The sequence below is a fragment of the Polyodon spathula genome, chromosome 28, assembly GCF_017654505.1.
Source record: "Polyodon spathula isolate WHYD16114869_AA chromosome 28, ASM1765450v1, whole genome shotgun sequence".
Lineage (NCBI taxonomy): Eukaryota > Metazoa > Chordata > Actinopteri > Acipenseriformes > Polyodontidae > Polyodon > Polyodon spathula.
Genome location: NC_054561.1, coordinates 1,289,529 through 1,315,109, shown reverse-complemented (window position 1 = coordinate 1,315,109; position 25,581 = coordinate 1,289,529). Strand labels below are relative to the sequence as shown.

At 37.5% G+C, this 25,581-nt stretch overlaps 2 protein-coding genes across 4 annotated transcripts in view; both read right to left on the bottom strand.

Moving 5' to 3' along the window:
* LOC121301930 (homeobox protein Hox-B3a-like) overlaps positions 1–25,581 on the bottom strand; it is a 59,439-nt gene that overhangs the window by 6,816 nt on the left and 27,042 nt on the right. Inside the window, exons 2-3 of one of the 3 annotated variants that reach the window (XM_041231652.1) lie at positions 19,743–19,967; positions 3,474–3,540 (exon numbers count right to left, since the gene is read on the bottom strand). The gene's annotated coding sequence lies outside the window, so the exon portion shown is untranslated. Of the gene's footprint in view, positions 1–129; positions 472–3,473; positions 3,541–19,742; positions 19,968–25,581 lie in introns of those variants that run through there. The other 2 variants (XM_041231653.1, XM_041231654.1) reach the window with 2 other exon arrangements.
* On the bottom strand, positions 22,462–24,337 carry LOC121301932 (homeobox protein Hox-B4a-like). Its single transcript, XM_041231656.1, has 2 exons — positions 23,566–24,337; positions 22,462–22,882 (listed from the first exon to the last, which is right to left on the bottom strand). Exons 1-2 carry the CDS (start codon positions 23,993–23,995, stop codon positions 22,566–22,568), a joined length of 747 nt encoding a protein of 248 aa, XP_041087590.1. The 5' UTR covers positions 23,996–24,337; the 3' UTR covers positions 22,462–22,565.

Sequence of the window (25,581 nt, the reverse complement as noted above, 5' to 3'; positions counted from 1 at the left end):
GTAGCGTGGAAGGAAGCTTAAAGCTTTGTGAACTCTTCTTGAACCGAGATTGGAGTCATATGGTCATAAATCACTGGGACATTCCGCTCCGCCATTCACAAACTGATAGCCTATTTGAGTCGAGCTTACCTTAGCCTCTGACGAGGAAAGCAGCGCAGGCAGGCATATTATATTTTCACATTCAGCTTCTCTGCAATCAATAAGCGAGACTTGCTCACGGCTTTAAGGAATACAAAAAACCATATCTCCGATGTGCGCGCAAAGCTCCAGCCAGCACTCTCCCGGCCTCTAACTCTGCGTACGTTCGCTCCGTTCAGAAAGCAGAGGCGCTATAGCTCGTAGGATTCCGTGGAAGGCTCGGGGTTTGGAATGGACAAACGCTGGTATACCGACTGCCCTATTCACTGATAACAATGGCCTCTGTATTCCCTTTTAGCAGCGCCAAGCTGAACATCATACCATGCGCTGTGTCGTTTTGCCATCTTTATTATTATTATTATTATTATTATTATTATTATTATTATTATTATTATATTATTATTATGACACCATTGAGTACGGTGTTGTTGTTATTATGGTTTTCCTTTAACGTCATTGCGCTGTTGATTTTAAAATAAAGGTCTGCTTTTTGAGTGCCCGGCGCGCAAGCCAACGTGTATTAATCCTCTTTGCACACAAGCAGCGTCACCGCTGAAAAATTATGCTGATTGCAGACGTGTTGGACACAGGGCCTCTAACACGGGAGAAAGAAAAGCCTTCTTTTTAAATGCACGCGTTTAACAACTGGGTGTCAATGTATTTTGATCCGATTGTGTTACAGCAGGAAAGTCTTCGCAACCCCTCCAACCCCCCCCCCTCTTTCAATCCCCTTTCTCATCCTTGTGTGGAGCAGACAGCTTTACCAAAAGAAAAAAGCAATGGTATAGTTATGAATCCCAGAACATCCTATCTGTGCAGTTTAAACTCAAGTGGGGATGACACTGATGTTTGGCGTTTATTCACGTGCTAACGCCCCGAGCGGGGGTTTGGGTTTGGGTTTGGGGTGGGGGTGGGGGGGGGGGGGGGGGGGGGCGGGGAGCGGGAGCTGACATAAGCGGCGTATTTCTTATAAAACACGTGCACAATTTAATTAACAGGACCAAATAAAGCGGCGTATTTAAAAAAAAAAAAAAAAACTTTGGTAGCAATCTTGATTTGCTTGGCTTTTTTCTTTCTAGTGCAGTGACACCAGGCGACACATTTACACATCAGAGAGGAAAAGAAAGAGGCAAGGAAATGAACAGCAGAGACAAGCATGGAGGTGTTTATATATACATATATATACATATATATATACGACATTTTTTCCGCTCTCTCTTTCTTTATTATTCAAAACACCGATGTCGTTTACGCTACCTAAGATTTATGACTTCTAGCACACACACACACACACACACACACACACACACACACACACACACACACACGGGCAGATAAACAGCAACTTTAAAAAGTTGAAATTTTTCAACCCAATAGAATTAAGCTATCCAGGCGAGGTGAACTTATCTTTTTCGTGAGCTTAGGACGTAGGAGGGCGCCTGAGAAGAAATTGGTGAAAGAAAGCGAGGTGTCTGCAACTTTTTTTTTCCCTCGCCCTTTTTCAGTATTGTTTCAGATTTTGCAAACTGTGGCTGTTTTTTATATATATGTTTTATAATTTTTTTTTAAACTTTCCACCCACCACCACCCTAAAAAATATTTAATTTGCCAAAGTAAGAAGATCTGAGCTAGGATACGGAAGAGGCTTGTGATGAATTATATACTGCGGCTGCTTCTTCTAGTCTGGGTTGTCAGCGAACATTCGCCTGTTGCCTACTTTTATTTTCACGCCTGTTTTTTATATCCTCTTATTTCAAACAGGCCTTGAGTTTGGATGTAGCGCGTTTCAGGTGTGTGTGTGTGTGTGCTTTTTTAACACTGGATGGAGATGAAGCGGTTCATCGAGGTGCTACTTGAGCCAGTTGTTCGGATATAATATTTAGGAGTCCACGTGAAAAAAAAAAGGAGAAACTATTGATATTGTGTGTGTGTGTGTGTGTGTGTGTGTGTGTGTGTGTGTGTGTGTGTGTGTGTGTTTATTTATGATATGAGCAATAGTCAATCTTTATATGTTATCATTGCATTCCAAGCAGTCGTTATATATGTGTCAGAGCAGTATAATTGACTCGTACGATTTAACTATATATTGATTAATACTTACGTATTAATGTCAATTTATAACTATATATATATATATCAATGCTAATATATATAATATAAGATATATATAGATATATATATATATTAATATATATATGATTATATATATATATACATATTATGGAAATTTGGAATAAGAAAATTAAACATTCATCAACGTATTTTAATTCCTTATGGAATTATCTTACCCTTTAGACTATAATAACTGTCTATCATACTAAATGTGTTTCAAATCTGTGGCGTGTGCAAGATGTGTGTTTCATTATGAAACATTTCTCTAAGAGAGACTCTAATAATGTTCCAATCACAGCCACAGCAGCAGTTATGCTACTTATTGAAGCTGGCGTGCTGACTAATGATCGTCATTCTTGATCTTTCCACGAAATCACAGGGCTCTGTATTAGATATCAGTCAAGAGAGGATTGCGTCCATTAAGAAGTATGTAGGACAGCGATTCTACACCCGCACACTGCTGTGAGCGTCACAAGCATGGAGTTGCTTTTCTAAACGCAATGTCGCTTTGATCTCTTTTTAAAAAAATATGAAACGTCTTATATATTAACACAGCTTACCAAGAGCACACCAGCATCGCGGGTGTAGTACTGCGATTAATTGCAGAGAGATAACGTGTTTGGTTTTTTTTTTTGTTTATATAATTAGTGAATTTAAAACATTGCATGGAGAAGGCCTGGATGTTTTTCAGTTGGATTATTTTTTTTTAAATTAGTTTGCTGTGCAAATTCGGTTTATGATATTCACTTTCGTTGAATCGAAATAAAAGATTGTGGAAAATCTCGCCATTTTCGTTTTAGTGTGCTATCGTCTTTGTTTACCAATCCACAGGTAATCACTCGTTTATTTTATATAAATGTAATAATGCATTCTAAAAAAGATAACTTTATGATTATAGAATGGACATTTGATTGAGATAGATAGATAGATAGATAGATAGATAGATAGATAGATAGATAGATAGATAGATAGATAGATAGATAGATAGATAGATAGATTGATTTATTTGCCTACATCTAAAACACACCGGCCCCCCACTACAAGACAATATCAATAACAACAGCAAACACACAATATCATCAACAACAGCTCCAGCATTACAATTCTACACAGCCTTGTGAACGGTTTGACTTGAGTACTCTGTCTTGCTAAGTAAATCGTTTAACATCAGTAGAATTTCGATGATCGACTATATGATTTATTGGGAATACTGGTGAACTTACCGAATCTGTGTCGTTTGCCACCACAAGATTTTAAACAACAATAACTTGTCTTGATGCGAGGGTGAAACTGAAAAAAAAAAAAAAAACACATGTGAGATTCGATCAAAGGGGTCGTCAGAAATCGAATATGGAACACGCGACCTGTGTAAGAAATCGAACTTGGAACACAGGACCTGGTGTAAGAAATCGAATTTGGAACACAGTACCTGGTGTAAGAAATCGAACTTGGAACACAGGACCTGGTGTAAGAAATGGACGTTCTGTGCTATAGAATCGCAGAGGTGAAAATGCAGCAGGGACAAGCATCGTGTAGGTGAATCAATCTCTGAATTACAGGCCTAAAGATTTTGTGACTGTATCTGTGTAATATAGAATGTCCGTGTACATATATAGAACATGTTTATGTGTGTGTGTGTGTGTGTGTGTGTGTGTGTGTGTGTGTCTGTCTGTGTGTGTGTGTGTGTGTAAGCATTTCGTTTACATACAGAACAAAATAATCTATTCACACACATTCATCGCTACCCAAATAGCATGCTGCAGAAACTAAATAATAAAGACTGCAAAGAGAACGTTATCAGAAGAAACGAAATTAAACATACGAATGAATAAACACCTCCTTCCCTCCCTTCCCCCAAAAACTCTAATATGTCTATGTAGAAAAAACACGCCACGAGTTTAGGTATAACAAACGCGTGCTGTAAATACAATACAATAAAATACAAAATACCCATTCTTGTTTTCGCAGTATGTCCCAAAAATCAAAATGCAAATGTTCCAAAACACCCCTTTGCTTAGCTGGTGATAAGACCCCCATTAAATAAATTACAGATAGCACATCCGACCTTTGGAAATGTGCGACCTCTCGCGCTGTATCATTATTTATTGCAGTCACACACTGTCTCTCGCAGACAGAGCGCGCGTGTGTCTCTGTGTCTTTAAACACGGGGGGGGGACACCCCCCCCCCCCCCCCGCCCCCCCCCCCCCCCCCCCCCCCCCCCCCCCCCCCCCGTCGTACCCCCCCCCCCCCCCTTAACGTCTAAAAATTTATTTCTATCTGTCGCATGTTTTCAGGTGCTGCACGTCAGTTTTCAGGAAGGCTGCAGTATGCCAACGACTCTTCTTTTTCTTTTCCCTTTTCCCGACGAACTTGTGGTGCACGTCAGAAACAAAGAGGAGGGGGCAGCAGTATGCAAACGACTGACCGGCTAATTTTAATTTAAAAAAAAAAAAAGAAGAACAAAAGAGCCTATCGGTTATTTAAAAATCTTCGATGCAAAAACTAAACAGCATATCAAAACCAAAATATTACACATCTGACTATGAGAGGCCAGGGCAGAAAGGAGAGTTGCACTTTTATTGCAAGAGTAACACAAAGAGCTCATGCATAATGGATCGTTTTAGGTGTTAATATACATGCTGTGCTTTTTCATATTTTTTTTTTCTTGGAAAATTATAATAATGCTATTTCGGGTTATAATAAAATCAAATGTCTTCTTCATAACTTTCGAAGATTTCCCATTATGTCAAATGCCATATTCAATCTTTTCACACGCACACACGCACACACACGCACACACACACACACACACACACGCGCACACACTCACGCGCGCACACACGCACACATAAAGCGTTCTTCCCCCTTTTATAATTTTTTTGGCGCTTTTAAAAATAAAGTTAAAAAAAAAAAAGAATTAGAAGAAGTAGTGTGGTGTCTTTATAGTTGACAAATTAGAAGTCTTTCATCAAATGACCTTTGTGAAGCCGAGCAATAACTCACCAGGTTTTGAACTGCTTCCAAATATACATGTATATTTACATATAGAAAGATAGATAGATAGATATATATACACATTATATGTATTTATATATATATATAACAAAATAAAATAAAAATCCCAGTCTCTTTCATGAAGTCTTTGGTTTCCAGAAAGCTGCCCTCACATTAGTGGTGTGCATTATTTTTAAAACCACGCAGTTGTTATTAACTAGCGTTAGAGGCCGGGCGATCACGGCTCTGGCGACGATAAGGCTAGCTCCATCCAAATGCCAAAATAATGCTTTCAATTATGCGCTCACGTGATCTATATACGTCAACATACGCTTGTTTAAAGGGGATTCTTAAAATGAAACAGTTTTTTTCGCTCTCTCTCTCTTTTTTACTTTCTCTCCTCCCCTCTATTTTTTTCCAAGTTAGACAAAAACTTTCACAGTATGCACATTCCTGGACCGTTGTGTTTTTTTTATCTTCTGCTCCATACAGCTCCGTGTTTTATTGCGTTCCTTCTTGCAATGGTAAAGAAGTATCCAAATGCAACTGATGAGCTACTGAACAATATAAGAAATCCTGATGGAAAATTTGATTCGTTTTTTTTTTTTTTTTTAATCCTTATTTTTCTTTTCTTGCACGATTGAAGACTTTGCAACTCCAGACTCCGGAGAAACAGAGAGAAAGAGAGAGAAGACAGAGAGAGAGAGAGAGAAACAGAGAGAGAGAGAGAGAGAGAGAGAGAGAGAGAGAGAGAGAGAGAGAGAGAGAGAGATGCGAGGTCGCTGGTAGTATTTGACTCTGATAACACCGAATCGGCACTTTTTTTTCTATTGAGAGCTACGCTGAAGCGGTGGGTCTGGTCTACACCCACGCTACTTCCCATTCTACTAAAGACCGCTGGATTACAATTCAAATCTATTTGCAGCCTTGCTGGTCCCGTCCCCCCTATATGGGATACAACTCATCTTCCAATATCATTGTTGCATTGGGCTAACTTGAGCTACAAAAAGGAAAATAATTGTTACACCAACTCCAAATTAATTGAGTTAACCCAGCCTGATCAGGATATTTCATTGCATTTTAATTGCACCCCTCCCACCCACCCCCAACCCCTCAAAAAATCTTATTTGGTGTCACTGATGAAACGCATCGGTTGCTATAAGATAATGTGGACGACGGGGAGAAGATTCTAAAAAGGATCAGTGAACAGCAAGAATGGTTGACCTTTCCAGAGCGCCCCCCCCTCTCTATCTCTCTCTCTATCTCTCTCTCTCTCTATCTCTCTCTCTCTCTCTCTCGTAATATTATTTACAGGTAAAACGCGTTTGGAAGTCGGGCGCAGGATGGAATGTGCTGGAATGCACATTCCATGCACTTTTTTTTTTTCTTCTTGATTGTGTCTCTCTGGTCCATCTGTACTGTAAAGCGATTTGATCTCTCGGGCTCATCGCTGCAGCAAAAGGCAGATTTCCCATGCCACGCAGCGCCCTCGCTGGAAGAGAGGTTTGGGTTAATTTTTAATTAGAGGAGCCGGAGACATCGCGGTAATCTTTAACAGAACGTCAATGCCTTCAATGTGAACAAAGAGGCTGAGGAGCAACTCGGCGGTTTTAAGGTCAACCACCCTTCTGCTCGTTGCAATGGAAAAGTGCAGACACAAGGCAATATAATAAATAGAATACAATATACTACCACTACTACTGAGAATGGTCTATCTATCTATCTATCTATCTATCTATCTATCTATCTATCTATCTATCTATCTATCTATCTCTCTCTCTCTCTCTCTCTCTCTCTCTCTCTCTCTATATATATATATATATATATATATATATATATATATATATATATATATATATATATATATATATACGGCATATGCACATGGTCTGTACACATTATTTTCAATATGTTGATAACGGGGGGTTTTTATTGTCCCTTTCATATTTGTCGTGATTATTATTATATTATTAATATTATTTTAATTATTATGCAAATAATAATAATAATAATAATAATAATAATAATAATATAAATACCACGTACAAATATTCAGGAGCTGCCACAGTGAGCACGCCAGCACGTCACACATATTTCACTTCAGTTATTCTCCAGTCTTCGCCCTCATGGTTGTGATTTATGATAAAATCAATTTAATTATAGCCACTTATAGCCGCGGTTTCCTCTCATCTTGCATTCCTGAACGCATAAACCGCTGGGTCAAAATTTCCATTTTTAGCTTGGGGCTACCAAAAAAATGATTTGGATAGGGCTGAGGGAAATTTAATGCAAAGCAATTTTCTGCTAAAATCTGACGGCTGGGCGCAGGAGCGCAGCTCTCTGACAATGTACTGGCCTCGGGAAACGGAATGCAATTTGTAAAAGTTTCCTTCTGCAAAGCACAGTAGAAGCCGGGAACTTCAGGCATGCCAGCATTGGACAGCTGGCTATTCCAGAGACCTGAATCAAGTCCAAATCTATCTTATACTGTACGTCACGCCTACCGGTGCATATACAATATGAAATATGAACTAGTCTGTAATAATAATAATAATAATAATAATAATAATAATAATAATAATAATAATATAATAATAATAATAATAAAGAAACGTGGAAAATGAAACATTTGTGCAATAATTCTACAACCGCTTCGGTTCTGTAATGCAAACTGTAATGTCGCCTTGCATTCTTGTAGATTGGAATATAGAATCCTTAATGCAAACATACAACAGGCTAAGCAAATACAGCCTATAGTCTTAAATCAATGACAATGAGTTTAGCCAGTACCTGCGTTGTCATCTGTGCGCAAACACGAATATCTCTTAAATGGCATTTTAAATAAAAGCTGAATAATCATTGCACAGTGTAAACACCGAGCATGGCTGTTATTTTTAAAATAGTGAACACACGTTTGTGGTTGTGGCATAGGGCTAAGTACAAATGCTCTTAATCCTATTTTCATGCAGGTTTGTCTAATATTGGATACACCGAGGGATGCAGTAAAGGTTAAACAAAAGCAAAACCAAAAGAAGGAATGGATAGTGTTTGTGGAATGTCTTTCCCTAGGAAAAAAAAAAAAAAAGCTTTTATAATTAGGACCAGGCAGCGGGTAAACAAGTCCTTCTTCGGGTCATAAATCACGCTCCCAAAAGTCCTCGTTTTTTACACCTAACCTTCAACATCCGTTAGCAGTCATTTTCAAAGTCTCCAAATTATTCTCAAAACTACCTTAGCGGAATATGGAATCTCCCCCCCCCCACCCCCACCCCCACCCACCCCTTAGTCGGTGAAGCTAGTTTGCTCAGGGTTTACATGCTGTCGAAACAAAACATTAAAAAGTTTTCACACTGAAACGTTTTCATGAAACAGAATACAAACAAGGGAGCCGGAGAGAGGGAGAGCGGGAGAGGGAGAGGGAGAAAGAGAGAGAGGACCCCTGCCCTTTAACCTCTTAGTTACCTATTGCAAGGCATCTGTCTTAATCTAGAGCGAGACAAAAAAAAGTAGACTCGCGAATAATCCTGCGCAGGTCAAACGTCGGGCAATTAATTATATCTCACAAACGGAATGTGGCGAGAAAGCTGGACCGCCGTGTATAACGCAGCCGCTCTTCCTGCTGTCTTACCTGCTATTTCAAACTCCAAATGGACCTCGAAACGGAGAGGCGCTGAGATTCGGTGTCGAAGCAATCAAACAAATACAAACGTGCCTCTGTTTTATTATCGCACCCGAGCGGCCGGGACTTCCAGCAGTGTTGGGTGGATTGTGATTATCTGAAGAATGAATGCATCGCTTGGACCTCACTGGAGTTTTTGGAAGCTCTTGTGGGACAGCCTTGTGGTTTTTGGTTGTTGTTGTTGTTTTTTTGTTTGTTTTAACCAAGGTCGTGATTTATTATTGGTTTAAAAATTGATTTGGTGTTGTTAAACCGAATCGTGCACCCGACTGTCTGGACGCATTGGAAAGAAGACCAAAAACTAAATGCGTGGGTTACTGCACAGTGGTTCTGGTAATCTTTACAACCCCGGCGTTGAAAACTGACATTGAGACCACGCTGTTATCACCAAAGTGTCTATGTTAAGACAACGTTCTAAGATTGCCAGCACGATTCTGCCTGTCCCACTCAAATCAGAACTCTGCAAACGTGTCGGATGGAACGCAGACGTGTTCACAGTGTTCTAAACGTATTGCCTGCAGAACGCCTGTAATCAAACCTGCGAGAAATCGACTACTTGGACTCGGCTATAAGAGAGGATTGATTTGAAAACTATGCCACGGGTTTAGAGTTTTTAATTTTACAACAGTCAAATTAACATTTGTTCCAATAATAATAATAATAATAATAATAATAAATAATAATAATAATAATAATAATAATAATAATAATACTGTGAACTAGAAAAGGGCATTTTTCCGTATTAAATAGAAGAAAGGTTTACATAATTGACTATCCCTTGTATCTTTAGTTGTTTAAATATATTATCGTATATATATATATATATATATATATATATATATATATATTATATATAATATATTATTATATATATATTATATATATAGGGACCGAATTGTTTTAAAGTACACGCTCGCATTGTAGAAATGAATAGAAACTAAATAAGCTAACGAGCGCCAGAGTACAGTTCCCCGAAGGGACATTAAACAAGACAGTCGTTTGAATTATTAGTCAGCGGTAGTATTTACAGTACGTACAGTGGAAGGTGGTTGAAAAAGCAATTATTCATAAATTATTATCTTTTATAGACCGCTAATGGCGGAGTACAAACGATTTATTTTTTTAATATGCGCCACGTCAGGTCTGGGTTAGTGTTCGATCGAGAGGTGATTCGCTTCGCACGGTTCTGGGTTAGTGTTCGATCGAGAGGTGATTCGCTTCGCACGGTTCTGGGTTAGTGTTCGATCGAGAGGTGATTCGCTTCGCACGGTTCTGGGTTAGTGTTCGATCGAGAGGTGATTCGCTTCGCACGGTTCTGGGTTAGTGTTCGATCGAGAGGTGATTCGCTTCGCACGGTTCTGGGTTAGTGTTCGATCGAGAGGTGATTCGCTTCGCACGGTTCTGGGTTAATGTTCGATCGAGAGGTGATTCGCTTCGCACGGTTCTGGGTTAGTGTTCGATAGAGAGGTGTTTCGCTTCGCACGGTTCTTTGAATTAGAAGGGATTCCGCTGCGGGCATACCCATTAAACTGCACAGATATCCGGCTGAGGCAAATCTCGAATCTGAAAACGTTTACCATATACTTGGTGCGATCGTTAAATTGATATTGATATTACTGTTTACAATGCGGGTTAAAAGCGTTAAAAAATGATTTATTTATATGAATTTCACTCATTTTTTTGGTGCAAAATCAATATTTTTAAACAGTGCAAATTGTAGTTTATCTATTGTCTGTGTGTGTGTGTGTGTGTGCGCGCGCGCGTGTGTGTGTGCGCGTGAACTGTTCTTTTCTCCCTTTCTTTTATTATAATCAGATATTTCATTCTTTTTCTTTGCTTCTTTTTCTCTATTTTCCAAGCTCTCCGGGTTTCGTGTCTCCTCGTCGCGTTTCTGTGCAGGTTTGCTCATGCAAAATGTCATTATAAATCAGCGAGAGGCTTCATATTGTCTGATTCATTCCCAATCTCTACCGGTAAAGGAAACCCATAAAATACTAATACTAAAAAAAAAATAGGAACAAGGCAGAGTAGAAACAAAGGAAAGGAAACAAAGGAAGATCTTCTTAATTAACAAGAATATAATATAATGAAATAATAATAATAATAATAATATAATAATAATAATAATAATAATAATAATAATAATAATAATAATAATCATTATGATTTTTTAAAGATTGCTATGGTATGAATGGATTTTCAAAAGATTTTCTATACAGATATGATTATGACCAATATATGTATGTGTGTTATCGTCTATGTACATTGACAACTGTTACGAATAAACAACCGGCTCTTTGATTGGCGATCTATATATATTCGCATATATATATATATTATATATGTGTGTGTGTGTGTGTGTGTGTGTGTGGTGTGTGTGTATTCTGCAAATATTTATACCGCCTGTCAAACCTTGTATATATATATATATATATATATGGACATACACAATTTTTGTTTAAGATTAGAACAATTCGACGCGGATTGGAGCCAGCACGACCCGTGTCTGGCAAAGAATGATTCAGTGCCGCTTTGACACTTGTATCTTTATTTCTGTATATGTTTTATTCCTATGAATCCCGATTGCCATAAGTATAAGCTTGGTTAAAGGGGGGGGGTGCGTTCCGTTATCTTTTGTGTCCTTGAGGCTACCTGATACACAGGCGACACAAAGAAAGGCTGAAATGAACATCACAGGCAAAATACATCCACCATTTTCTTTAATAACCAGAAACGATTTCTTTGACAAAACGGAGGTTCTCGAGTTTTGCCTGCATTTAGATTTCTGCATGCAATTTTAGGATCGCATTTAATCCACTCGTAAACGGAGCCTTTAAAGAATAAATACTATGAGAAAATGATCTTTGTACTTGTTTACACCCGCCACCTTCGCCCTGCCATTCACATTTTCAATAGCATTAAAAAAAAGATATGCATATGTGATTTGCTTTGTTACTTCCTTCAAAATATTCATGTTGTGTATTGTAAATAGATAGATAGATAGATAGATAGATAGATAGATAGATAGATAGATAGATAGATAGATAGATAGATAGATAGATAGATAGATAGATAGATTAATAGCAATACACGCATTAATTTGTATACGTGGCTAGTAATAAAATTATAACGCATTTTTCAATCCTATCAATCGTAATTTGGAGGTATGATATTAAAATAAATGCAGATGTGAACACTCGGTGGGTGTAAATTATAGGCAATCGATTAATTTCTTATAATAAATGCATGTTGAACACTCGGTGGTGTAACGTATAGGCATCGATCGTTTTCAAGCTGGAAATAATTTTGTGTTGATATAGTAATTATAGGCTATGCGATACTCTGTAGCAAATTACTTTTAGGCTATCCCAGATAAAACAAAATAAAAATCGCATCCAGAGAAACGAAAATGAATTGTTTTTTTGTGTACAAACTACAAACACACACACACACGCACACACACACACACACACACACACACGCACACGCACACGCACACGCACACTCACACACACACACACACACACACACACGCACACACACACACACACACACACACACACACACGCACACACACACACGCACACACACACACACACACACACACACACACACACACACACACACGCACACACACACACACACACACACACACACACACACACACACACACACACACCAGCCTAGATAACACACACACACACGCGCACACGCACACACATTCACGTTGAGCTCACTGAATACACTGCTGCTTAATGATTCATTAAAGTCCGCAGAATGAATGACCGAGTTTTTCGAATAGTATCCATTGATCATTTCGCCATTTTTGGTGTTAGGACTTACCAATTAATATAAGCGTGCCTGAATTCCGGGTCCTGTTTTCTCTAATATTGTATTAAATGCACACATTTTTTTTTTAATATTGTATATATTTTTTTAAATAAAGCTTGTTACTCCTCCTGTTGAAAAAAATATTGGATTATGACAGCATGATAAAGATGCTCAAATCTGCATGCAAATTACAGTGCATGGATAATTCATATTCAACAATATTTCATTTTAACACCCCCCAAAAAGTTTAAACAATTATAAAATAGAGATTGGTTGTGACAAATGCGCCTGATTCAGGGATATTTTTAAATCCCAGCTGAATCCATTAATATTGCATGAATGTTTCCATGTTCTTCTGTAATTTTGCTACATAAAGGTTTACACTACACCGCTGGCGCAATGTTAATGAATATCGGCTACGCTGAAGGATTCCATAGGTCGAAGCCCTCAGAATAAAGCGTCTGGAACGTTAGAATAAAGGGTCTGGAACGTTAGAATAAAGCGTCTGGAACGTTCAGAATTCCAACTTTCATAACTCGTTTTAAAGAATCTACAAACCGTGTCTTAAACATGAAGCATCATCTTGTTTTATAAATTGTCCAAATTGTTGTTGTTTTGGTTATTTCTCTACAGTTAGGAGCTATGTTATTTATTAATCATTATTATATATTAGTATTATAATAATAATAATAATAAATAATAATAAATAATAATAATAATAATAATAATAATAATAATAAAAACTATTGCTTTAAAAAAAAAAAAAACATCAGATCTGTGTGTGTTTTTTACGCCTCTCTACTCTTCTTTGCGTCACTAGAATTTCTTCTCATGGCGCTGTAGATATGATAAGAGGTGTCATAACATTACTATGTCACTTCACGGGTTGAAACCCAAGGCGTTGTATAACCATTGCATAGCTAACATGATATTTCATTGAACCACTTATTAAAAAAAAATCATAAAGATAGTGGCTCCACTTCTGTGCATCACACACACACACACACACACACACACACACACACACACACACAGAGAGAGAGAGAGAGAGAGAGAGAGAGAGAGAGAGAGAGAGAGAGAGAGAGAGAGAGAGAGGAATAGCATTCCACGTGCATTATGGCAAACAGCTACTGTGAAAGAAAAATTAAAGTTAAAATCACAACCACACACACTCACAGACGCACACACACACACACACACACACACACACACACACACACACACACACACACACACACACACAACACAAACACACACATAACCCCCCCCACCCACACACACACACACACACACACACACACACACACACACGTACACATCACCCTAGCTTTAGCTCGACAATATTAAGTTCCGGGGCAGCTTTGTTCTGGTCGGAGTTTATAACCCGGTTTACGAGATTTGAACACCAATGACTTGTGCCTGTAACCCCTAAAGTTGATAAAACATACCCCTAAGGGATGAAGCAGTGCTCACATATAGGACCCCCCTAGCTATGCTGCTCAGATCCGCGTCTAGATTTATATGCCAATGAGGCGGCCCCCGTTTTGCCAGATTTAAACAAATCTTTCTTAATTGGTAATCCCACACGTTGTAATTGAAGAGCCCAAGCTATAAAGGGTTTGCATTAGTGGTTGATCTATAACTGTAAATCGTCGGTTTAATAATCAGCTCGAGGGAGACACTATAGGGATATATATATATATATATATATATAGATATATATATCTATATATATATATATGATATATATAGGATTTATAAAGCGAGGATAGAAAGACATAATAGAGGTAATAGAAAGAGATAAAGAAGAGTCAAAAGAGTATATATCAAATAATATCTAATATATATATAAGAGAGCAGAGGAGAAAGAGAAGAAGAGAAGATAAAGAAAGAGTAGAAGAAGCAAGTAAGAAAGAAGCAGAAGAAGGAAGAAGAAGAAGAATAGACAGAAGAAGAAGAAGAGAAGAAGAAGAGGAAAGTAAGAAGAACTATGAAGACGAGAAAGGAAGAAGAAAACTTACAAAGGAAAAGCAGACGAAGAGAAAGAAGAAGAAGGGAAAGCCGGTGGATAGGAAGCCTTCGTTCATTCTCTTCACTTCTTCAGAAAAGAAAAAGCAGAAGAAAGAAGAACGAAGTAAAGAAGAAGAAGAAGAAGAAGAAAGCGTGGATCTCAGAAGCCTTCGTCATTCAACAGTACCATCACTTGCACATCTTTTTTTTTCCCTGAGAAATGATCTATCGCGGAGAACGCCATAAACCACACGAGCTTCTCACAGGCACACAGAAAGGCAGCCGCGCCGCCGACTGACACGCACATTGCAATAAATCAAAGAAGGGAAGAGTTTGAGGAGACTGAGAGAGAGAAAGAAGGAGAGAGGGGGAGAAAGAGAGAGAGAGGAAGGGATAGAGAAGGAAGAATGTTTCTTTAAAAAAAGATATATCTTTATAAAAAAAAAAAGGTTACAAACACATACCGCCTTGAATGAAAAAGGGGCAATTTGTCATATTTACGACAATAACACACACAACAAAGAATACATTTACACAGACACACAGACACACACACACACACAGACAGCGATGCATCCCGTTTAGCTACTTACAATATCCTACAGCCCCGCGGAGTGACTGTCTTCTCTCTGCGACTCTACCTCTCTCCCCCTTTTTTCCTCCTCTCTCTCTCTCTCTCAGCTATAGCTAAGCTTGTTTTTAAAAGGACAGTTGAATTTCACGTCAGATACAAGAAGACCATGTCTACGATTTTTCTGACGAATACATATCTGTTCTACAACCACTGCATTAATTATTTAATGAGTCACGTGATCGGGAGGGGGGATGGGGTTCTTCGGTTCCCTTACACTAAGGACCACTGCGACCCGCCACGCGAATATTGCATTTTACAACAAAGTGCAAACCATTGCAGACTGTTATAGACATGTATACACACACACGCACAAACACACACACAGGGAGAGAGAGAGAGAGACAGATACAGAGAATGGGGGTTCTGTTAAACACTTTTAAAAACAAAAAGAGTTATGGTACCGGTAAGTGACTCTTATAGTTTTGGAGTAGTTAGGGCTGGCGAATAAACTGCATGATACACACTTCACAGTCAAAGATATTTCTTTGAATAATTTGATTTGTATTTTTTCTATTTCTTTCTTTCTTTCTTTCTTTCTTTCTTTCTTTCTTTCTTTCTTTCTTTCTTTCTTTCTTTCTTTCTTTTTTCTTTCTTTCTTTTCTTCTCAGAGAAATAATAAATGCAATCTTATTATATTTCTGTATCTCTCAGCTTGGTAGATTTATGACTGTCTTTAATAACTGGCAATTGTACACTTTTTTTAACAAGCAAATGCAAATGCAATGCAAATTTAAATAATTAATATTTATGAATAATAATATAATAATAATAATATAATAATAATAATAATAATAATAATAATAATAATATAAAATAAAGTATAAACAATTATTTAGTTATTTGTTAATAAACAATAAGTAGCCAATTTTTAAACTAAAATATTAATTGGACCTACATGTTGTTATTATTATTATTATTATTTCTTATTTATTATTATTATTATTATTATTATTATTATTATTATTATTATTATTATTATTATTATTATGCATGTATGCGTACCATGCAATCCAGCAATGCCAGACCCGACTCCCTTGTTTCAGCAAACAATAGACCCGATACACTGGGAAAAGACTTCCAAGTCTCCAATATACTCTTGAAGGTCATGCAGTAACCCTATGTGGTCTGGTTCAAATTAAACGGCACAAAAACACAGGAGGCTTTTTCAATTATCCTCCCATCGCGATCACAAAGAAATATTTGTAAGTTTAAAAGCACACTAAACCCAAATACGGCATACCATCGTCAGAAGCATTTACAAAGGCAGCGAGATCAGCAGGTACTCGCCCTATGCTATAGCCATGCCTCGAGTAGCTATATAGCCAATATGTGTAAATCCGGACTGAAACACTTGGGCTATCCTGCTAGCTGTCTTTCCTTTTGTTATCATTATTATGATATATATATCATAATATATATTATATAATATATATAGTAATATGTGTTAAGATTATATAATATTCTCAATGTAAAGACTAGAAAGTCAAAAGGATACATAATAGATACCTCAGAAGTCAAACCTTATAAAATCGCCATCACCATCTTTTGATAAATCAAAAGTTCAGTTAAAAGAAAACAGCAATACTTATATTTCGATTTAAACATATACAATCTTCTTTGTGGTAGATCTCTCTCTCTCTCTCTCTCACACACACACACACAATGAAAAAATTAAATTTAAACATACACACGATGAAATGAACAACAAAAGAATGCGCCTGTGTCTTCAAACAAAGAAACAAAAAGCAAAATAGGGATACATACAAAGAAAAAATAGGGATATATATATATATATATATATATATATATATATATATATATATATATATATATATATATATATATATATATATATATATAATATAGATAGATAGATAGATAGATAGATAGATAGATAGATAGATAGATAGATAGATAGATAGATAGATATAGATATAGATGTATATAATCATGAAGCCAGTATATTTTAAAATACAAACGCTTGAAGTTTATACTGGATTACGTTAGGGTTATATAGGGAGTCGGAGACTGATTTAAGAATCCGAACGCTCATAGCCTTTATTGGGGATCATAAATCTGTCAAAAACCGCTCATCACGCCGAGTAATCTTTTTAAAATAATGGTACCACCGGGTCTCCAGTGAGAAAAATCTTCATTTTAAACACAGTAACGAAGAATAAGAGCGATTTGAGTTCTAACTGGCCCATTAATAATTCTATGAAAACAATCATCGTGTTTACTGTTCAGGCTTCAAACAAACAGCGGGCAAAAAGTCAGTTTGATTTAATGAGTTCAACCACCGACAAGGAAAACAAAATATTCAAATAACATTAAAGGTTATATTTAACAAACAATCCTGTTATTATTATTATTATATATTATTATTATTTATTATTATTATTATTATTATTATTATTATTATTATTATTATTATTATTTATTACTTATTATTATTTACCGGTATACCGTTATATACCGTTATGGATGCAATATTGATTACCAGCAGTGCGTTATATTCGCAATGGAAAGAAGACAAAATAAAAAACAGTTCTGAGTATAGCTTGGAACCTGTGGAATTGAATAACCGGGCTAGATTTATAATAGATATCTTCTTCTTTAAATAAACTTTAGATAAGACCCTTCAATTACTTTCTTTACCCTAAAGCCAGGAGACTACAGTTGTTAGGAAAGGCTGAGGAGAAACATTTCATCAACAAAGGCGCTTTGTTTTAGCTAACCTGTCTTCTGTGATATTAAAACCCCAAACTATTTTTTGTTTTGTTTGTTAAACAAAGGCCACGGGGAAGACATCGAGTCCATTACCACACAGCTCTGACCTCCGCTCTGTGGCTTCTCATAACTATAATGCAAAAATGCTATTTGTTTTGCAATTAGGGACTCGATCCAAAGCAATCGTTACACAACAGTTTGTGTCAAGCGCCCGATGATTCCGAAGAATGCCAAGCATAAAAAAAACAAGACCCACCGCAGTATGAAATGCACAGTGCCCACAAAGAAACGAAATCATGAATACTGCAATACATCCTCGATAACTACCGATGAAGAATACAGGAAGCACGATGCGATCGTGCTACACTTTCCTGCCGGTGTTATAAATTGTTTTATAGGCTATGTGTCCCTGCGTTACTTCAAGAAACACACACTAAAACACGAGGCTTGCATTAGAGAGTGTTTGGAAGTCAAGCGCTTGCCATTATCAATGAAAAAGCATTTGTTATGTAAACATCGTGCAGAGGCCGGTCGCTGTCTCTTGCCAGCCCGCCCGCCTGCCACTGCTGTGCCGTTCACAGCGCTCTCCAGCACGGGCATGGCCCTCTCGTTACATGGTTACAGTGCAGTGTCCAGTCTAAAAGGGTCACGGGTTCCCGGGGTCAGTCTGTGGGTATAGAACAGAGCTAATCGCTCAGAAAACGTGTCCTCTCTCTGAACTCGGTTCCAACAGCTTGCTTGCTGTCCGCTCCGTGCATCGATTTCGGCCACTGCTGTGCCTCGTATTTTAGCCATTAGTTTATAATACCCCACCAGCAAACCACTGCAGAAAAAAAACTATTATTCCCTAACCTCTGCAAGCTGAAAGGCTACTGATCTATCGGGGTTATTTTTTATTTTTATTATTATTAGGGCAGCATGCTTATTGCCTAGAAATCCAAAAATTACGCATGCAGTGTGATTTTCTTTATAAACCCTAACAGGATTAAAACACATTTTGTTTCACATGTTATTAAAACACAATGAGTTTTCAGATTATCAGTTAACTTTCTTCTTCGTTTCATGACAAAACAAAACGTTGGGAATTTGGCAAAAACTACATACATATATTTGATGGGCTTTTTTTTGTCATTATCGCATTGCATACAAACCAGAACCCAACGCAAACAGCTTTGTACTTTATTTAAGCACAATTAAACAGCGTTTTGCTGTATAAGGTTCACCGTTCTCTGTATAAATCGCAGTTACGAAACTGGCCGGCTGTATTGGAAATATTTTGTGCATCATTCGCATCTGTTCCAAGCTATTCATATATTATTCATATACTTAAACAACAAAACTAAAACTTTTCAGCCTGCAATACACGATTTGTCACCCCTTCTCTCTCTCCCTCTCTCTCTCTCTCTCTCTCTCTCTCTCTCTCTCTCTCTCTCTCTCTCTCTCACCACCTCTTTCATTTTACTTTCACAACCGCCAAGCTACGAAAACTCTCATTTCAAAGGGACGCACTAAAAAAATCCCCAGCCGTTACCAAAATGTGTTTATGAGGCCGACTGTGTGAAAAGCAAGGCAATAAAACCATAAAAGGGCCAATGAAATCAACAAAGCCTTACCTTTTGAGCGCCCGTGCTCTCTCCTCCACCTCCTCCTCGCCCAAAGAAGTCTTCTCCGGAGAATATGTTCATTTTGAGGACGATTCTTGAGAAAACACAAAAACTAAAATAAAAAAATGTGGAAAAAAAAAAGTTTTTTTGTGCCGAAGGGTCGTTGAAAAAAATCTTGAAGTGTCTTCAGAGACTTTAAACTCCCATCAACAGACGGTGTGTCCAGATTTTCTGCTGGGTAACAATGGGAAAGAAGCATTTAAAGAAAAGCCGTGATTAATGATTTTCTGTATAATTCTCGCATTTTTCTTAGCTCTGTCTGCAAATAATGGCTGTGAACTCTAGGCCATATTCCATTCTATTCATACTTTGGAAGCAAAAACCTTTGATTTCGACCAAAGAATAGCATTCCAAGGTACATATTGTATTAAGAGCCGCACACACATTCGGTTATTTCAGATTTAGATGCTGTGTTTTTTTGTATAACCCCTTTTTGTGCGTTGTTTGTGTGCGTGCGTGCGTGCTTGTGCCTATCTATACAGAATTACATCTTTAGCTACACACACAAACATTTGATGCTGGCATAATAAATAAAGGACAGAACTAAAAATATCAGGATCTATTCAAATAAATACAGTCTTGGCTTTGCATTTAATATAATGGCAAATTATATATATATATATATATATATATATATATATATATATATATATATTATATATATCTATATATATATATATATATATATATATAGATATATATATATATATAAAAGGCGAAAGGCGAATAAGAATCAGAAAGTCTTTTCTTAAAACTGACTGGTAAAGTTGTATTTTTTTGTGATATCAGCGACCTTTAAGATCTTATTGTGGGGTGTCATTCTGTGAGAGCAATTGCAGGGTAGGGTGTTATTTTTTCTTATTTATTTATTTTCTCACCCGCAGTTATTTTCGATATTTGTTCTAACAAAGAAAATGAAAATTAATACAAGAGCATCGCCAAACAAAAGAACCCATTTATCTTCGGGGTTATCTATTTGCTTGTCAGAGTTTGAGCTATTGCACCGGCCCGTTCCTTTGTAATATAAAAAAAAAAAAAAAAAAAAAAAAAATACACAGCAAACCTGCGAACACCGAGAAACATCTGTGCAAAAATTACACTCATTAATGCATTAAACGCCTTTGGGCCAGAAAACTGTTACACTTGGTAAAGCGGAGACCCCAATCACAATACCGGCCGAGGATGGCCAACTATTAAGAGTAGGGAACCGAAAATGCAAGAAGAGAGAATAGGGGTTGTGATTCAAAACAAGATTACTAGACGTAATGTAACAGTATTGCTAAAAAAAGAAGTACAAATAAAGACACGTGGAAAGGCGTTGTTTTTTTTTCCTTCGTTTTATATGTTTTTTTTTTTTAATTTCTATTACTATATACATACATTAAGGTACACGGAGAACAACAAGGGGGGGGGGGAATAACGATTTACTAACAAACACACATTTTAAAAAAACAAACAAAAAGAAGCATTTTCTTTGTGGCTTCTTAAATGTGACAATAGAATTAACGGCCCTTGGAATGTATCGGAAAATAATCGAAATGTACCCAAGATCACTAATGACTGCCACAAAAGATAGGCAAGAGAAGAAAAGCATGTGAGCGAGAGAGAGAGGGGAGAGAGAGGGCAGAGAGAGAGAGGAGGGATATATTCCTATACACGCATCTTTGTTCATTCATACAAGCCTAGCTTTTTAAACTTAAATAACGTACAATTATATACCTTAAACTCTGCAATTGGATTTTGCAATTAAAAAAACAAACAAACAAAAACTGTAATTCTCCACGGTAATTGCAAACAATAGGACATTTTGGAGAGAACACAAAATAAATCACAACTGAGGTAATTAATAACCGGAAGCATCAATCGCTTCCACAACAACAATAAAAAATATGCCAAAATAAAATCTCTACGACAGGAGGCAGCATTTGTCTGTACCTCGTTTGGTTCACATACATGAGAATCGTGTGCTCGGTATTCAGTTCATCTTACTCTCTAAAATCTAAAGAAAAAAATATGTTATGCATACTTTGGCTCAAAGATTTGTTTTTTTCTTTCTTTAATATGAACATTTTCAAACTGGTCTCTAACGAACGACCTACATCTAACATTGGGATTCAAGAGAAAGTCTTGCAGGAGAATATATAGGCTATACTCCCAGATTCTTCGTATTCTTGCAATGCTGCCAGGCTGCTCCCTTCGCTGCTCTTAGTTTATCTGTTTTTCTTTCTTTTTTAATTATAGTGGCAGCACTGGTAGTAGTAATATAGAGGAAGGAAAAAGAAGAAAAACACGGTTCTTCTTGACGGAACGAGGCCTCATTCATTAAAGTGAACGCTGGTTGTCGGGCTAATGGTAGGCATAAGGTCCATCCTTTGTACCGCAGAGTAAACATGACAAATGGTCTTCTGTTTGGCATGATTAAAGACGAAACACGGGTCCATCTTCGCCAAAACTGAAGACTATCTGAATCCTTCTTTTTTTTAATGTAGGGAGGGGAGTATATAGACTATGAGAGAGAACACACACACAAAGACACACAGCTATGTGCTTTTGTAGTCGCTCCCCATCCCCTAGTTTTATTATTATTATTATTATTATTATTATTATTATTATTATTATTATTATTATTATTATTATTATTATTATAAATAAAGAATCCATTGTTTTTTCCATTTTCTTTTTGTATCTGCTTCGGTGTGGTATTCCCTTCCATGAACGAGAACGGGTGTGAATGTGCCCTTCATGGTGTTTCCGATTTAACGCGTTTTGGGGCTAGAGGCTGGGCAGAGGTCCATTGGTGCGGTTCTGGGTGCTTCCTTGGCCCCCTGCTGAGTTTGTGTTGGACGGGTTGGCGCCGGACCTGATTTTGGTGTTGGGGAGCTTGTGGTCTTTTTTCCATTTCATTCTCCGGTTCTGGAACCAGATTTTGATCTGACGCTCGGAGAGGCACAGCGTGTGCGCGATCTCCACTCTGCGTCTCCGGGTCAGGTACCGATTGTAGTGAAACTCCTTCTCCAGCTCCAGAGCCTGCTGCCTGGTGTATGCGGTCCGTGAGCGCTTGGGCTCCCCCCCTGTGTAGTTTGGGTTCACTGGATGGGAAAAAAAACACACCGCAACATTATTATAGAATCCCTTCTTCACTTAATACAGAGTTGATAACAAGGGTATTGCTGTGTGCCATGCCTTCTGGAATAACGGGGCAGGTTATGTGTGCACCCTAACCCTTGCATTTGTTTAAAAATAATCTTCACTTATCTGCCACAATAACACAGCATTTCAAAAGGTTTTGATTTTGTAGTATATGAAGTTGTACGTGTGTCGCAGTAGACTGTGTGTGTGTGTGTGTGTGTGTGTGTGTGTGTGTGTGTGTGTGTGTGTGTGTGTGTGTGTGTGTGTGTTCACACTTCTCATCCCTAGCCCATAAACTTTGTTCCCGAACAACAGTGAACTGACAGAAGAAGCTACGACTTCATACACACTACCACTTAAATACAAATTACAAAAACATAAAGCAGTCATCCCTTTTTTTCTTAACCCTTCCTTGAAAGACATTTGAGGAGGAATGTTGTAGCGACTTCAAAGGCTTTTTGGGCAAGAAGTGCAATAAAAAATTTATGGAGGATGTAATTATACTGCCCTGCAAACAGCCGATCGTAAATCTCCAGATTTTTACAACGGGTGTAAGAGATTTAACACCGGACATTTACCCATCTCTCCCCTACTTAGATTCAACGCGTTAAAAGCGTGGGTAAGAAGTTAGGTTTCCACTTACCGATGTTGACATGGACCTTTTTCATCCACGGGTAAACTACGGGCTCCTTGCAAGAACTGGTGGGAGAAGAAGTGATTTGGTTCACAGAGTTTTGGCTACAAGCGGGTGGTGGGCTTGGGGTGACCGACTCACAGTGGTGGTTAGGCTCGGGAAGCAGGTTCTGCAGCCCGGGCTGCAGCTGGACGTGACTCCGAGGGGACGAGAGCACTACGACAGGCTTCGCGGGACCTTGGCAGGAGGAGAAGGGTTGATCCGTGCAAGCTGACCGCTGGTGGAACATCGCTTCATGTTGGAGAGCCGCGTCTCGCCTCTGGCTGCTGTAGTACTCCGGAGAGTGGCTTGGTAGGTAATCATTCTGGGAATATTCCTCGCACGGTGGAAACTTCGGGTCCACATAATTGGGGTTGATCAAAAATGAACTCATGGCCATTAATTTCTTTGAATTGCACACACACACACACAAATACACTAAAATTTATTTCTAACCCTTTACTCGTTTTCCTGTTTCGTAAACCCTCCTACTTTCTGTCAAGTGAACAAAGTTAAGAAGCCACGTGACACCAGTATCCAATAGAGGGGGTCCTTGGTGAACCCCGGATAAGGAAACAGGACGATGCACGGCGTACTCCCAAACATCAAATGCATGCAGTTTGATTTTATTTTATTTCATCGCGAATATTGCACAGTTTTTCGCCGGCATACGCATCTTGTAAATTGCAAAAAACCAATGCAAGAAAAGGATAACCCACTCTTACACGATCCGACAATACAAAGGAAAGCCCGTTTCAACAGCGTGGGTGTCCCGTCCAGCCTCCTTCACTTCAATGCTTAAACGAAACGGGAGGTGTTGCTTATCAGATACCAGTTCCAGGTTTTAATTTAGATAGATTCTGAGTCGTGTTCACCGCGGTGGGTGCAGTGTGGGGCTTAGCAGTCGCGATGATAGAATGGTCTGGTGAGCGCTACGCACAACCAAAGCTTGTCAGAGATAAATCAGGGCTTGTTTTGGATCGATAGAAAATTCATCAACTAATTCGGGATACCGAGCCTCCTAACTCACAGCTAGACCTGCACTTAAACCAACTGTTTCCAGCCAGGCGCGGGGTGTTTTGTTGTCGTTGTTGTTTTTTTGTTTTTTTCGTGAAGAATGTGCTAATCGCAAGGCACGATTTGAAAAACTTGCATAAAAGTGACAATACTAATCAATTAACACAACGCAGATACATTTGTTATATGTTTGTTAATTTATTTGGTTTGGCCACCGTTGTCATCGAAGTTCCTTTGTGAAATCAACGTTGCACAAACATTCCCTATTGTATTAAAAGTTGCTCCCCTCACTTACCCTATACATTATTTAGTAAAATAAAAATTGTCATTGTACCATGTTATATACATACTAATATAGTATATTATTTATTATATATATATATATATATATATATATATATATAGAATATTATATATATTATAATATATATCTATAGATATATATATATATATAATATATATATATATATATATATATATATATATATTATATATATATATATATGGACAAAATTGTATATGGGACAAATTGAAAATGTTTGAGTTTGCAAGACTTGCTGCATATCGTATAGAGATAAAAAAAAGAAAAAACTAAGACAGTTATTCTAAATAACATGAATTTAATATATTGATATATACAGTGTGTAATAGTATATATATTTAAGTGACGTTTTCGGTGTGATAATATATAATCGAGATTAAAAGAAAAAATAATTTTATATAATAATAGCTAATAATAATAATATTAATAATAATAATTATAATTATAATAATAATAATAATAATACAGGTAATTCCACATACACAAACAGGTTTTAATTTATTCATCAACTGTAAACCCATACTGTAAAAAACTGTTTTTTTTAAAGACCCACTGAAGAAAAAAATCGTCCATCCATCTTCAATTTATTTCCAGCACCGTTGCGTTTATATCAACTACATACTCCCTTAGATCCGAATTTGTGACCC